General features: G+C 44.3%; 1 protein-coding gene across 7 annotated transcripts in view; it reads right to left on the bottom strand.

Moving 5' to 3' along the window:
• Nucleotides 1-17,088, bottom strand: part of LOC132232794 (acyl-coenzyme A synthetase ACSM1, mitochondrial-like) — a 187,990-nt gene that overhangs the window by 43,027 nt on the left and 127,875 nt on the right. For 2 of the 7 annotated variants that reach the window (XM_059692396.1, XM_059692398.1), the window contains exon 2: nt 4,763-5,003. In XM_059692396.1, coding sequence (XP_059548379.1) covers nt 4,763-4,954 — 192 coding nt within the window. In that variant the 5' untranslated portion in view covers nt 4,955-5,003. Of the gene's footprint in view, nt 1-4,762; nt 5,408-17,088 lie in introns of those variants that run through there. The other 5 variants (XM_059692400.1, XM_059692401.1, XM_059692394.1 and 2 more) reach the window with 4 other exon arrangements.

The following is a 17,088-nucleotide window of genomic DNA, read 5'->3' as shown; positions in this document are numbered from 1 at the left end:
TATGATATCAAGAAAACAATTAACAAAATGGCAGTACTAATTCCTTCCATATCAGTAATTACTTTAAATGTAAGAGAACTAAATTTCCCAATCAAAGACAAAGATTGGCAGGATCTAACTATATGCTGTCTACAAAATTACAGAATTAATAAAACCATTTTTTGCAATAAAATGCTAACAATACATCAATTTATATAAGCAAAACCATATTTATATTAAAATTCAAATTTAAAAATAATTATTCACTTATTCATTCAATATTAGTTAGATCTTATTATTTCTTAGGCCCTGTTCTTAGACCACAAGGATTTAGGCAATATAGACACTTATGAGCAGAAAAGGTTCTTATAAACAAAAGGATTTCTTCAAATTTCTCATCACATTTTAACTCCCTGAATGTTAGCACTGAAAATGGTTTAGTGTATATTTTTCCAGCAATCCCCCTCCCCCCCCACACACAGATGCACAAACATGATCCTTTGACTCAGATGATTGGAACCAAAGAATGTAGCTCATCTGAGATGAGATTAATATATGTGCATATATGTGCTGCTCCAGCAAGGCCAACAGTGAACCTGAGGAGGGGCAGTGAAGGATTGAAGAAAAGACAGACAAGAGAATACAGCTGGGGCTCGGTATATCTCCTGTGCCTGGATGAGGACACAGAAGACCCAGCCTGCAAACCGATGCTTTATTTTATTGTCTGATTAAAACAAGGGTAGATTAACATGTATACAAATGTTCTTGTTTTGGCAACACCTGCTGCACCTCCCACAGCCCACTAGCTACTTAGGAAGGAATTAGAGAGGGCTACAAGGTCAGGCTTAATTATGCTAGGAGAGCTCTGCCCCCCAGGCTGGGACTTGTTTGTGGCCCTGTCACAAGTCAGCCCAAAGCTTGACCCTAGAGCCACTCCCTACACATATACATGTGTGTCATACAGCTTTAAAAAAGTCAGTGCTGTGAAAAAAATTCTTGCCCAACAGGATAAAGAATATTAACAAGTATTGATGACAAGTTGTGCACTGCTTACATACAGGGAGCCTAGTACAGTACACAAGATTTCCGCAGGATTTTAAAAATAATGGAGAAGCTGGTATATCAAGTAGAAAACAATTGTTGCTCAGAATTCAGTCTGTGTTAGATCCTAACTCCTGCACCTTGAAGAAGATATCACTTTAGTAGTTATCTATTTTTGTGCTAAGGATTAATTTGATAATGTGATGTTGACATGAAGCTGTTTTCAAGAACATAAAATACAACCCTTAAACTGGATTTGAAACTTAAAGTTTTAAGGGGTGAGATCTGAAACCAAGGGATATTGAGAAATAGTTTAAAAAGGTAAAACACCAAGTAAGTAACTGAGCAGTAGAAAGAAATGAACAGCCCCGGCCAGTGCGGCTAGAGTGTCTGCCCTTGCTCCAAAGGGTTTCGCGTTCGATTCCTGGTTAAGGGCAAGTACAGGATTGCAGGTTCCATCCCAGCTGGGTACCAACTAATGGATGTGTCTCTCACATATCCATGTTTGTCTCACTTTCTCCCTCTCCTTTCTCCCTCCCCCTCCCGCTCTCTCTAAAAAAAAAAAATTTAATGGAAAAAATATCCTCTGGTGAGGATTACAAAAAAAAAAAAAAAAAGAGAGAGAGAGAGAGAAAGAAAACAACAAAAGAAACAAACAACTAATCCACAAAAACATTATGCTGAGTAAAAGAAACCAGACACAAAAGGGTGCAAGAGCAGGTCAGTGGTTGCCTGGGGCTCAGGGTGGGGGTGGGAGGGGATTGGCTGAGGAGGTCAAAAGAAAGCTTTTGGGGTAATAGGAACAGTCTAGAACTCAGTTTCAGGTGTACAACCTAATGATTAGACATTTATATAACTTACAAATATAACATTTTATGTCAATTGTAATTGAAAACAATTTTTAATGATAAAAAAAATAAAGCCCTGACAAGTTTGGCTCAGTAGTTAGAATGTAAGCCTGTGGGCTGAAGGGTCTAGGGTTAGATTTCCAGCCAAGGGCATGTACCTCAGCTGTAGGTTCATTCCCAGACCCTGTCAGGGCAACCAATGGATGTGTCTCTCTCACATCAATGTTTCTCTCTCTCTCTCCTCTTCCTCTCACTCCCTTCCCCTGTCTCTAAAAAATCAATGGGAAAAAATATCCTTGAGTGAGGATAAATAAAGACATCCAAGTCACAATAAAACAAACAAAACCTTCACACATGTGAGTTTATTGCAGGTAAAAAAAGGTTTGTCTCATATTCTTTAAAATTTTTGTTTATTGTTTCATTTTAAAGAGAGAGGAAGTGAGAGAGAAACATTTGTTGTTCCATTTATTTATGCATTCATTGGTTGATTCTTGTGTGGGCCCTGATCAGAAATCAAACCCACAACCTTGGCGGGTTGGGACGATGCTCTAACCAATTGAGCTACCCAGCCAGAGCAACAAAGCACTTTCTTTTGTTTTATAATGAATTCTTTGCCAACATACACACACACACACACACACACACACACACACACTCAGGAGAAGGCACACAAAAATGTTGGATTTCTAACTCAAGACTGTTAAGTTTTCAGGGAGGTTCAGGGAGCAGAGTGGACCCCAGTGGAGTGCCATCTGCAGAGTCTTTAATAGCAGCAGCACCAAGATCTGTAGATTGTAAGGCAGGTTTCAAATTAATTTACTCCACACACGTTTGTTGAGAAACTTCTAGGTGTCAGACACCCCACATCCCTAGAGAGACACTGATCATAGTTAAGGCAATTGGATAAGTGGAAACAGATCAGAAGTGCTGTGAGAATGAAAATTAATGGAATGAGGGTGCTGGGGGACATTGGGAGATATGGAGGAATTGACAGTGACTGATAACAATGATATAAAACCCAACAAGAACAGGTATTCCATGGGGAATCCTATTTACTTGGTGGTTATCTCCATGAATAAGAACTTTATGAAGATAAATGCGAAAATGAAGTGCTGGGCCCAATTCCTTCTCTCTACCTCGTCCCTCTCCCGCCCATCTCACGGTCCAAAAGGTCTTCATCAGATTTTTGGTTTGGACAGTAATGGAAGTAAATTCATAGTCTGAAGGAAAAGATTTGGCGTCATCAGATCATGAGACCATGTTTTAAAAAATGTATTTTAGAACTAGACAACCTGGACCCAAATTCTGCTCCTCTACTTAGGTATGTAATTTCTGTAGGTTATGTAAAACTCAGATCCTCAGTTTTCTCATCTGGGAAATCCTATCTAATAAAGAGGGAATATGCTAATTGACCCTCACACTGTTGCAAAGATGAAGGCACCCACAGCCAATAAGGAGGGAATATGCTAATTGACTGTCCTGCTGTCAAAGATGGTGGTGCCCAGAGCCAATAAGGAAGGAAGATGCTACTTGACAGTCACGCCCTTAAAGATTGTGTTGCCCACAGCCAATAAGGAGGGAATATGCTAACTGACTGCCATGCCCTCAAAGATGGCTGTGCCCACAGCCACAAGATAGTGGCGCCCAGTCCCCTCAGCCCCCCAGCTGCCTAGGACTGGCCCAAGGTGCAGGCAAGCCTTGGATGGCAGCTGCCCAGCTGCCCAGGGCAGCCCTAGGCTCAGGTAACCAGGGCCAGCCAAGGCTTGCGCTGCCAGCAGTGTCAGCAGCAGAGGTGTGATGGGGCATTGCCTTCCCCTGATCACAGGGTCGCCTCCCGCACCTGTGAGCTCCTGGACTGTGAGAGGGGGCATTTGGGCTGAGGGAACCCCCCCACCCCCCCAGTGCATGAATTTTCATGCACCAGCTTCTAGTGTGGATAATAAAAGCGCTCTTCATAACCAAGGCTCTGTTTTCCTGGGAGTTCTTATGGAAACTCAGAGACAGGAAAAAGAAAGAGGGAGAAGAAGCCCCGTGAAAGGCATATAAGCCCTGAACACTAACATGTGAATGCGTATGTTAAATTCATGGGAAACTTAAACATTCCATCAACTCTCTGACTGCATTGCAGGTGGATTCTCTCTTTGTACAAAGATAATGTTGGGTAACTTTTCACACTGTGAACATCATCAGCTAGGACTTAGTAGCTGGAACACCACCCATTGTCCACCACAGCCCCTGGGGTAGACATCACGGCTCCCCTTTTGGTTTCAAGCACTTGCTTTCTTCTGAAGAGACCTGTAACTCTAGAGGCTGCAGGGACTGTTTTCTCTGGACAGACCCCAATGCCACACCCAAGTAGGAGTTGGTAGTGAGGTCTGCAGTGGCCTTCCTCTCCCCACAGGGGGACAGATGACTGAGCTCTAGGTGACAGGTGTGAAGGGGCACCAGCAGGGGGCCTGCCCCCTCCCTCTGAGTGCAGCCTGAAGTTGAGCCCCAGTTTGATGAGCTGAATCCCAGTTAGGCTCACAGTCCCATTAGTGGAAGGTCAGAATTCACATTACCATCAAGTTACTGACCTTGTAGTTAGAACTTTGCATTTGGTCACAATTATCTTACTGTTTACCAGATACTTTTACCTGCTGTATTATTTCTTAAGTGAGATTATCCCCATTTCACAGATAAAACCACTGAGGCTCAGAGAAGTGTGGAAGTGGGCCGGGTGAGAATTGAGAATTGAACCCCAAAACATAAGCTTCTCCCATGACACTGGTAAGGTGAGGTCGGCCTGTATCAGCTGCATCGAGTCTGTGCCCTTCAGACTCTGAGGAGCAAGATAAGCCAGAGAGATCAACCTATACCCCTCCGCCCCCGCCCCATCACAGGCGCCCCCTCACCTTCTCCATTTGAGTCCAGTAGTCCAGGACATCACTGGCAAAGTTAAATTTCTCAGGTCTATCATGGTCATTCCATCTCGGGGCCCCAATTGCTGATACAGACTGGGAGCACAAGGTTCGAGGGGCAGGGTGCAAGGTGTGGCAGGATTTGTGGGTGCCCCAAAGGACCCGGAGCCTCATCAGCCACTGCATGGCGGAGCAGTCCTCAGGAAGCAGGCACGGACTTCTCAGTCACCACCTGCTTTGGGAACAGATGGCTAATAGGTCAGTCCTGGAGCAGGACTTTCCTCCACAAGACGAGGCACATTTGGTTCATGGCTGCAGTTCTGTTTCAGCTGACCAGTATTTGGAGGCACAACTTAGTGACTGAGGATTTAGGATTTCCCTTCCCAGCTCAGGAACCACAGGCAGAGCGTGATGGGGAGGGATTATAGCTACTAGATGAGATTGGTACACCTTCCTGAGGGTCTTCTCCTTCCCTCTCACCCCCTGGGAGTTAAGCTCAGGTTGGCAGCCATGGGACCAGCCCCTTTGTGGGTAACTCACCATTTGAAAGTCCTGCTCTCCATGCTAGCCAGGCTCTAAGATCTCTCTTCCTGCACAGCCCAACTGTGCCGTTCTTATGGAACCTGTTATATTTTTAGATGATTCCAGGCCCTGTTCAAAGTTCATTGGTCCAGGGTTGAGCAATCATCCCTTACCAATTTTTAATCCAGACTGAGCTACCCACAATCCCTTTCTCTAATGTGTTTGTGTGTGCTTGTTACCGAAGGGTGTAAAGGCACTCGCTCTGACACTCTAACCACTGAGCAAACCAGCCAGGGCTGGAGGAAGAATCTTTAAAGAGGTAATTAAGTCACTAGGTGGACCCTAATCCGATATAACTGAGGTCCTTATAAGAAGAGATTGGGACACAGACACATTGAGGGAGAATGTGGTGTGAACATGAAGATGGACAACTTCACACCCAGAGCTAAGCCCAAAAAGAGACCCCCCTGTTGACCTTGATCTCAGACTTCTTGCCTCCAGAACTGTGAGCAATAAATTCTGGATGTTTAAACCCCTGAGGCTGTCTTACTTTGTTATAGCAGACCTAGCTATCCAATACACTTCTCTTAACCAAATAACAAAGAAATGACTTTGGCGTTATCGTATCCTGTAAATGTGTTTGAAATTCTGATTTAATCTTGATCATGTGAGGGGGCCAAGCGCCTCAAGCACCCAGCTGGGAGGACTGTGGGAGCTGACAGGGTGCCCTTGGGAGCCGATCGGCACAGGTTCAAACCCAGCCCCTGCACTCCTCACCTACACAGCTTTGGGCGATTTTCTTAACCTCCCTCTAAAACAGTGGCTCTCAACCTTGGCTGCACATTAGAATCACCTGGGAATCTTTTTAAAATCCTGATTTTTGGGCCTCATCCTCCAGAAATTCTGTTTCTTTGTTATGGGGTGGGGCCACAACATTAGTAACAAAGAAACAGAATTTCCGGAGGATGAGGCCCAGAAATCAGGATTTTAAAAAGATTCCCACGTGATTCTAATGTGCAGCCAAGGTTGAGAACAACTGCTCTAAACTATGGAAATATTAGCAACACCTGGACTAGTGAATGAATGACTTCCTGTGTGAAGCATGTGAGCACAGACTCAGCACAGGTGAATAATCCAGGCATGGGGGTTTCTGCTAACAAACACTCTCTCTGAGGAAACTCATTGAACAATCAGGCTTCAAAAGAGATGGCTGCTTGAGCTTTGGGATTAGCGTCTAATGAGAAGAACAGGAATACGTTGCTGAGCAGACAGCACAGCGTCCATCTTCTGCATTAATAGGTTAAGAAGGCTAAACATGGAGAAATCCATACTTACATGTCCATCTCTATCTTCATGTATATCTGTCTTTATAACTGCCAATGTCTATATCTATAATTATGCCAATATCTGCTGTCACTATCTGTAGCTTTATCATATCTATACCTATAACTACATCAATAGCTGTATTTATATCTATATCCATGTTGATATTGTTATGTCTCACTATGAAGTACTATAGTGATATTTACAACCACATTTGTATCTGTGAGGGGGTCCGTGACTAGACTACGCTGGGTGTTTGAGGCTAATTTGCTATATGTATGTGTAAAGGCAACGACATGGTAGTTTTACTGTATGCACTGCGCAGGTGCACCATTATCTTATCACCATTTGGCAAGAAGCCTCTCTTTTCTGAGTTGGTGTAAGAATGTGTTGCTGACCAGCCAGTGTGCGGCTGCTTTGCGGGACTACATGGAAGAACGTGGCTGGCATGGCTCAGTGGTCTGATAGGTCCTGTGTGAGCAATGGCTACTTTGTCTGCAATAAAGTCTCTCCTATATGCCTGCGGCGACTCATGTCTTCTTCTGATTCCTGCGTCCACGGAGGTCCAGCCCTTAGCAGAGGGGCTGTGACCAGACACTGTGTCTATATCTCTGTACTGCATTTTTCCGTGTATAAGACGCTATTTTTTCCTAAAATCATTCGACTGAAATTCAAGGGCGTCTTTTACATGGAAGTCAGCCAAGGAGGGAGCTGCTGCCCATACGTTGTCAAACAAGCTTCCTCCAATCACGAGCCTTATTGTTACTGACGACAGCTGATGCCGTAATTTGAGGTAGAGGTAGAGAGTGTGCAGATGCAACATGATTAGAGCATTCTAAACCTATAAGGATGTCAAAGAATAAAAGATACATACCGGTAAGGAATTATCTTACTCTGCAAAATTCAAACTGAACGTAATCAGCTATGCAAAACAGCATGGAAACAGAGCAGAAGAGAGACAGTTTGGACCTCCTCCCACTGAGTGTATGATCAGCCAGTAGAGAAAACAGGAAGAACAACTCCTTAAGATGCCAAAACAGGAGAAGGCCTTAAGAGGAAAACCAGCAAAATGGGCAAATTTGGAGCAGAGACTTAAGACTTAGGTTATGGAGTAGGACCAGAGTGGCAACCAAGCTTATTCAATGTCAGGCAAAATTGTTTGCAAGCGAAATGAACATTGTTGATTTTACAGGAAAGGCAAAATGGTGCTTCAGTTTCAGGAGGAGAGAGGAGCTGGCCATGAGAACATGAACTAAGTTAGCTCAGAAAATGCCACTAGTTTATGAGGATGATCTTACATATATAGACTGTGACTCTGAAGACAGAAGTTGGAGATATTGATATGTCTGGAACTAATAGTGATGAAGAAGAGAGCAGTGATGCAACAGAGGCTGAATAAAGTGACATGCTGCAAAATATCATAGCACTGGTATAAACATTACCTGCAGTAACTACTAAATAAAAATGTGTTCTGTTTTATGTTTAAAATTTTGATTTCTTAATTTTGGGTTGGAAAATGGGGGCATCTTATACATGGAGGTGTCTCATGCATGGAAAAATACAGTATATGTATATGTAAAGATGTATGTGTATATATATATGTGTATATGTATATGTATATTATATGTATATGTGTACATATTCCTCACAATGCCTGGCATTGGAACTCAATAAAATGTTAGATTTTCCCTTTCTGCCATAATTTGCAAAACTAAAAGATGAAAGTTGGGGAGAGAAGATACACTGTGCCTACAAAATGTCTGAATTACAGATAAATATATTTTCCACTCATCAACTATTCTGTGCCACACATGGTTTTAGAACATCAGAGATTATTTAGGCTGCAAGAGTACCTTCCCTCTTGGGCTTTATAATCTAAGGCAGTGATTTTCACCCTGTGTACCACAAGAATTTTTAAAACATGCAATACCTGACTCTTTAGTCAGTGGAACTGACCTCTCTTCCCTTAGAGTGTCAATTTTAAAAAATGGCAACAGCCAACACAACAATAGCCAGCCAGTGTAGATGAATAAAAATTATACCAAGTTTTGGTCTAATTGGAAAAAAATATAGTATACTTTTTGGTGTGCCCCCGATTGTAGTAATTAGTTGATGTGTGCTATGGGATAAAAATGATGAAAAATCACTGGTCTACGGACATCCTACAAAATAGTTTTAAAGAACAATGATTTAAACCTGGCTGGCATGGCTCAGTGGTTGAGTGCCGACCTATGAGCCAGGAGGTTGAGGTTTGATTCCAGGTCAGGGCACATGCCCAGGTTGCGGGCTGAATCCTCAGTGTGGGGCGTGCAGGAGCAGCCAATCAATGACTTCCTCTCATCATTAATGTTTCTATCTCTCTTTCCCTCTCCCTTCCTCTCTGAAATCTTTTGAAATGCTTTAAGGTGGACTTCAATTGGGCACTGGGTTTTGAGAGGTGGCTCGGCCCACTACTCTATGCCTAGGCCCACAGTGCTTTGAGATCCAGCAACAAAGCTCTGATTTCATGAGACTTTAGCCTGAAAAAACTATTTATTTTATCAGAAAACAGACTTAGTGTGTCCCAGGGGATCTCAGAGTTACACAGCCAGGTTTAGTTCCACTGCTTACCAACTGAGTGATTTTGGCCACTATTTGTCTCTGAACTTGAGGGCACAGTAACAATACCTACCACCCAGCTGCCCACAGGATTAGTAAGATCATCTACAAAAATCTCTTTGCCAGTACTGTGTCTAATAAGGGTAAGGGCCCAATAAAGCACCCAGCAAATTCTAAAGCCGACCCCCCTGTTAGGTATGGAAATGTTTTAGAAAATGAAAGCCACACCCTTTATATAATGTGAACCCACTACTGCATGGTGCAGTCTTATTCCAGATATTCACCCTCTGGGTCTTTTTAATCCCCTCTACACCCTCCACCCCATGCACAGCTGTCTAACATTACATTAATCATCTGCTATGTACCAGCCACTGGCTTAGGTACAGCCTATGCATATCCCCATGGATCCCCTACTCAATGTCACCACCTTCATTTTGCAGTTAAGGAAATGAAGTATCAGAGAGGTTGCTGCTCAGATGTGTCCCCTGGGCACACCTAATCTCTTATGTGTTTTTTAATTAATGAGGGAGAGAGAGAGGGAGAGAGAGAGGGGGAGAGAGAGGTTGTTGTTCCATTTATTTATGCATTTATTGAGTGCTTCTTGTATGTGCCCAGACTGGGCATCGAATCCACAACTTTGGCGGGTCTGGATGACACTCTAACCAACTGAGCTACCCAGCCAGGGTATGGTTGTTTTGTTGAGGTTCTGATTAGATGGAATAATTTGTGGGAGCATATAGCACAGTGCATGGCATAATCAATGTTGGTTGTTTGTATCAGTTTGGGATTTGAAGTATAACATTGGTGTACTAGAAAAATGCAGGGTCTTTGGAATCTCACAGCTAAAATTCTGGCTCAGCCACTTCTAAGATGGCCCATGTGCAGGCCATTTGCTATTCCAACCTTGCTCTTCTGGCCTGAGAAATGGAGGTGTAAGGGCTGCTGCTCAGATGTGCCCCTGGGCTCTCTGAAAGGGCTGCATGAGGAAATGCCTGGGAAGCACCTGGCCCAGGCATGCAGATGGGAGTGGGTTCTGTCACAGGTAGTGGCTGGAACTCTTAGTTCTCTCCTAGAGCCATTTGGGGGTGTTGTTGGGCATGTTGTTGGGGGGTAGGCACATCTCCACTGTTCTGGCCCAACTTTCCCATTGCATTTTACCTCCCAACCTCCATTGAACCAGGAGAGAAATACCACTGTTCAAAGTCACCAGCAAAGATTGCTGGAAACACCTAGAACACCCCTGTGGTGGCTGAGGGAAACCTCGCTCTGAGAGTGGGTCTTGTTCTTCCTGAGTGATTCATTAATGATGAACTTTTAGCTCAGGCAGCCTTTTATGTCATGGAATGAGTGAAAGAGAGGGCAGGACTAGTAAAGGTTAAACACCAGAAGTATCAAAGTACAAAAAAACCCCCTATCATTCAAGCAGAAAAAGCAGTCACTCATCACTTTTGAGAAGAGAATGGGGACAGGAAGAAAAGTCCATGGGATCCTCTCTGGATCTCAGTGGATCTCCTGTGGGGAACTTAACAACAGTGTTGAGGTCAAGGAGACAGGGGCCAGGCAGCCTGGGTTTCAGTCAGTTGCCAGTTGCCAGCTCTGAGACATTGAGAAGGTTTCTTGTCCCTTGTTGCCTCAGTTTTCTCACCTTTGACAATGGGTATATGGTTGGAACAGGGGGTCCCTCGGGGGTGAGGACGACGAAGCCCAACGCGCTGGGGCGTTTGCATGCATGACTCAGGGGACCAGGTTCAGAGACACAGATCTAAGTTTATTGGGGAAGTACAGCCGTATATAAAGGGGTAAGCAGCCAATACAATAGGGACACACTTGCTATGTTATCCAAGGGGCGTGAGGGTCGGGGCTAAGAGTAGGTGGCTCTTGGAGATTTGTCAGGCGGGCGTTGCCACTTCCTGGTGTGCCAAGGAAGCCTGTTTGCTGGAGTGCGCTCACAGCGTTGCATCGGCCGCAGCACTGAGATAAATCTCTTGAGCTCTGCCCACATATAGTAGAGATGTAGAACTCTCTGAAGACTGCGTGCACACGTTTCTTTCATTGCCAAGCCTCTCTTGCAGTGAGAATGAGGCCACTGAAGTCCAGTTTTGGTCCGTGAAATGCCAGTGAGCTCTCTACAACTGGGGTTGGAGGTGTCACAACTCACTGGTCTAGGGCATTTCAGGCCAGGTCTGAGTCTCAGCACTCTCTTTCCTGACTCACTAGTCCTGGAAACCACGTATGAAGGTGGTAACATCAAAATATGGCAGAGAATCTATCAGCCCAGTTCTCTGAGTAACTGTGCAGCCCTCTCCTATCAACTTGAATACATTACACCCATTAACTTTCTTAACCTATGACAAACCTATGGAGCATTCGTTCATGCAATAGACATAAAATGGGCACCCTCCAGGTATGGATATAGCTTTGGACATGTCAATCAAAGTTACTGCTCTCAAGTTTATATTCCCATGAGAGAGGGGCAGAAGACTGCAGACAAAAAAATCAATCAAATTATCAAGAGAATCCCAAATAGTAATAGGTGTCCAGAAGAAAATAGAGCAGGATAATATAGAGCAGTGTGACTGGGCGGGGGGCAGGGTGGTGACTAAAGATACCCTATTAGGAAGTGACATTTTGAGACCTGAAGGAGAAGAAGGAGCCAGCCATGCGAAAACCATGGGAGAAGTGTTCCAGGCAGGAGGAGCAGCAAGTACACAGGCTGGAGGCTGAGCTTTCCAAGGACTAGATCGAGGCTGGGGTGGCCGATCAGTGAGTGAGGAAGGTGAGTCTGTGGTCAGAGACACAGCCAGGAGACAAAGCCCAAAGGAGACACTTTTTGGGCATCATAAGGAGTTTGGATTCTGCATAAAGTGTGATGGGGTGTCTTGAGAGGATTTTAAGAGAAAAGAGACATAATTCACTATTCAGTTAAGTGGCTGATGTCCTCGGTGACTTAATTTTGAAATAAATTAGCATGGGAAAGAGGTAATTCGGAAGTGACATGACCAGGTTTGTATTGTAGAGAGCTCACTGGCAGTTCTGTGAGAAGGGCTTTTGAAGTGAGGAGGATGCTGGATGGCCTAAGCTGTGATGGAGGCTTGGGCAAGCTTGACACAATGATGACAGAGAAGTAGCAGGTGTGGGGCGGCATTTCGAGACACTATCAGGAGGACTTACTAGTACTGATGGTTGGATAGAGGAAATGAAGAAAAGAGGGATTGAGGTGACTCTCCAGCTTTTGGCTTCTGCAATGACACGTGTAGTCGGTCATGTTATACCTCTGTAGAAGCATGCTGAAGAGATTGTCTAACATGGCCAAGGACTTGAGGCCTGCCTTTCTTTTTTTAAAAAAAATAAATAAATATATTTCTGCCCTGGCCGGTTTGGCTCAGTGGATAGAGCATCGGCCTGCAGACTGAAGGGTCCTGGGTTCGATTCCGGCCAAGGGCACATGCCTGGGTTCCAGGCTTAATCCCCAGTAGGGGCCGTGCAGAAGGCAGCCAATCAATGATTCTCTCTCATCATTGATATTTCTATCTCTCTCTCCCTCTCCCTTCTCTCTCATCATTGATATTTCAATCACTCTCTCCCTCTCCCTTCCTCTCTGAATTCAATAAAGAAAAATGATGAGAGAGAATCATTGATTGGCTGCCTCCTGCACACCCCCTACTGGGGAATGAGCCCGCAATCCAGGCATGTGCCCTTGTGCAGGAAGCCGGTCCATTCTTACTGCTTGACACAGTCACTGCAGGGATGAAACATCTGCACAGCATATGTTTCAAGGAACCTGGCGTATATGGCATACTGTTCTTAATATGTTTGCTTCCCTTCTTGGCGCTATGTGTTTTAACCAAGGTCACCTCTCCGAGAAAGGTTGTTTCCCCAGGTAGGGATTTTTCCCTGAAGTTAGGGAGGGAATAAAACCCCTTAACTAAGTGCCAGGCGGGTAGTTAATCACTTTAACTATGAACAATCACACTTAAGCTACATAGTCTTTACTCCCTGGAATGGAGATAAGAAACGCCCTAACCTTTGGAATAGAAATTGATAGGATTAAAATCAACTGGTATAAATACAGATGTAACAAAACAATAAAAGATGGAACCTGGCTGGAGATCCTGGATAGAACCAGGCGAGAAAGCCCAACCATGCTGGTCAACTGAACACTCCCTCCGTGTCATTCCTTCTTCGCCGACTCCGTCCACACCTATGGGAACCCCTGGACCTGCTGGGGCTGGACCTCAACACCCTTGGCCGGAATCAAGCCTGGGACCCTTCAGTCCGCAGGCTGATGCTCTATCCACTGAGCCAAGCCAGCTAGGGCAGAGGCCTGCCTTTCTTTAAGATGGTCTGCCGTGCTCACATCTCCCTACAATATTCTGCTTCTATCCTACCTGCCACACGTCTCCATCTCTGATTTCTGGCTCATTTCATCAAAAACAACAGATATGAGCTGCTCAACTGAGAAACTGGGTACTGGGTGGGAGGGACTCCCACTCTCTTTACATTTTCTGATCAACCCTATCTGTTCTGGAAGGAAAAAAAATGTTTTGACTCTGGAATTTATGACACTACACAAACTGGGTTGGTTTTATGTTTGGCCAAGGCATAGGAATTCACCAATGCCTTACCCAGCCATTTAAGATCCAATATTGCATCGACTTGTGTCCCAGAGAGGGAGCCATTTGAGATAATGTTTGGAAGACACTCAAAGTGGCCCAGCATATGGAGCAATGGAAAGTGCTTTTCAAATGGCAGCTGTTGTTTTTAAAACAGACTCCAGTGCCAAATAGGCAAAGCTGAGATCCTGTTTACCAGTTACCATATCACACAGATCCTGAGAAAGTCATTGCAATGCTGTGCTTCAGTTTCCTTACCCGAAAAAAAGAGTAATAGTACCTACCTGGTAGAATTGATATGAGAATTAAAGGAGATAATACATGCAGACTGCTTGGAACAGTGCCTGGCACATAGTAAGAATAGTAGTAGTAGTAGTACTGTTAGAGAGGAAGGGCAGTAGGAAGAGAGAAGACATAATTACTCCTTAAGGACCTCTTGCCTAAAGGAACTCATAAGCATAACCTCATTTATACATATACCAGAGGCCTGATGCACAAAATTCGTGCAAGGGGCTCAGCCTTTCCAGCCCTGGCTGTCTTGGCACTCATGGCCCTGGTTGCCTCACGACCCCACCTACTTGTCCTTACGGAAGGTTGTTCTGCTGTCCAGTCTAATTAGCATATTAGCTTTTTATTTTATAGGATTAGTCTACCATTCTCATCACAGCCATGGGTGAACCTGAGGGGGTGGCAGTGAGAGATTAGAAAAGACAGACAAGAGAATAAAACTGGGTCTGGGTGGGACACTGCTCTCGCTGATGGAGAGAAAGCACCACAGCCTGCAAGCCGAGTCTTTATTTCATAGCCAGATTCCACGAGGCAAAGTAAGGGCGTGGTCAAGATGTTTACAACATTCTCTCGGGTTATAATTGTGCTGAGAGGGCTTTGTCCTCCAAGCTAGGAATTGCATGTGGCTTTGCCACAAGGGGGCCATGCACTCTCATTAGTCAGAGGTTTGAACCTGTCCAAACACTGTAGCCACTCTCCACAGTTTAGAACCTTGTATTTCTTTTTTTAAAAAGAAATGAATTAATTGAGACTCAGAAATTTTTCATGACTAAAATATACTGACTCAAATTTATTAAAAACTAATTATTTTACAGGCACTTTAACAAACCATATACCTGTCACCTATAACAATAAAAGCGTAGTATGCTAATTAGACTGGAAAGCCAAAATGACCTTCCAAACGCCCTTCCAGACGACCTTCCGGACAACCTTCCAGACGAAGCTGGGGCTGCAAGGGCCGAGGCAAGCCTCCACAGCTGTGAGGGCCGAGGCAAGCTGCCTAGGCTGTGAGGGGCTGCGGAGGCCGCCTGAGTCAGCCAGGCCTGCAAGAGCCAAGAACCTTGCACAAATTTTGTTCATTGGGCCTCTCGTATAATATAAATATTATGTGGAAAGTACTATTATTGAATCAGAGGAGATTCAAAATGGCAGTGAAGTAAGTAGATGCTGCACAGACACCCTCCCAGGAACAAACTGGAATTAGAAATAAAATACAGAAAAACTGCCCTAATAATCATTAAAGACTTGCTAGAGAGAACCCTAATAATAGAGGACCAAAAGTGGAGACTGCATAGAGACTGGATGGAGGGGCAGAGGGGGGAAAGGGCTGGCTGGGCATCCACAGACAGCAAGAAGTTCCAGAGAGATATCTCTGATGTGGCATATGCCACGGAGAACTCTGGGGTCTAGTCCCCAAGTGCCCCCCACCCCACCCAGTAAAGAGCACCAGAAATAAGAAGGGTACCCACATAACATCTGGGTGAAAAGCACTGGGGTTGCTGTCTGCCAGGGAGACATGCTGGAAATTCAGGCACCCTCTTAAAGGGCCAACACACAAAATTCCCTGTGGAGTCACCCACTTTATGCTTAGGCAGAGGGAAGACAGAGTGGACTGGAGCTGTGGAAACAGAAGCCAGGATCGGGGGCTCTGGGGTTAGAGCTCAGAAGGCAGACACCATGGTTTCCTGTGCTGAGTCAGTCCCCTATGCAACAGAAGACATCTTTCCTACACAGACATTTGCTATGCAGCAGGCTTTGCCTGGGGGGAAGACAGTTGACCCACCCTATTGGAAAACACCTTGCCCCACAGTGCTGAGTTCCTGAGGTCACTTAAGACAATAAAAATAACAACCTCCAGGTAGAAGCCACTGCCTCACCCTGTTGAAAAAAAAAGCTCTCACCACAACTGAGGACGATTGCCTGAGGGCAATTCAAGTCAGAATCCTTTCAGTCTTCAGGCAGAGGAGGACTCTGGAGGCTTTAAGTCTTTGCCTGGTCTAATTAGTCAGAAACAGCATTTGACTCTGTACTGCACAAGAGATTGAGAGGTGTAGCAGATCTACTTAATAAACAGTCACAAAACCAAACACACAACAAAAATGAGGAGACAAAGATACAAACCCCAATGAAAGAACAAGAGAATTCTTCAAAAGAAGAGATTAATGAAACACAGATAAGAAATTTATCTGAAACAGAGTTCAGGGTAATGATGGAAAGATGCCCAACTGCATGAAAAAGAGATATGCTAACTCTGACTCTGAAAACAGAAGTAAAGAATGACATAGTACAAATAAATAACACATTGGAAGGAATACACAGCAGATTAGGGGAAACTGAAGACCGAATCAGTGAATTAGAAGACAGAGTTGAAAAAAAAATCACTCAATCAGAGAACCAAAAAGAAAAACAATTAAAAAACAGGAAGACAGCTTAAGGGAACAGTGGGACAACATGAAACATAACAATTTTCACATAGTAGGTGTGCCGAAAGAGGCAGAAATGAGGAAGGGACAGAGAACATGTTAGATAATGGCAGAAAACTTCCCTAACCTGATAAAGGAAAAAGCCACACAAGTCCAGGAGGCACAGAGATCACCAAGCAAGAATAACCCAAACTGGCCCATGACCAGACACATCATCATTAAAATGCCAAAAATTAAAGACCAAGAGAGAATCTTAAAGGCAGCAAGAGAAAAGAAAACTGTTACCTACAAAGGAGCTCCCATAAGGCTGATACCTGATTCTCATCTGAAACTCTACAGGCCAGGCAAAAATGGCATGAAGTACTCAAAGTAATGGAAAGCAAGGATCTGAGACAAAGATCACTACATCCAGCAAGGGTATCATTCAAAATAGACAGTTAAATAAACAGCTTCCCAGACCAAAAAGAAAAAAAAAAAAAGGCTCAAGGACTACATCACCCACAAGCGGTATCAGGATCGGTATCAGTGCATTTCACTGTGAGTTTGTGTGTCC

Source organism: Myotis daubentonii, chromosome 4 (genome assembly GCF_963259705.1).
Source record: "Myotis daubentonii chromosome 4, mMyoDau2.1, whole genome shotgun sequence".
Lineage (NCBI taxonomy): Eukaryota > Metazoa > Chordata > Mammalia > Chiroptera > Vespertilionidae > Myotis > Myotis daubentonii.
The sequence above is the reverse complement of the archived record's forward strand: the minus strand, read 5'-3'. Positions and strand labels throughout refer to the sequence as shown.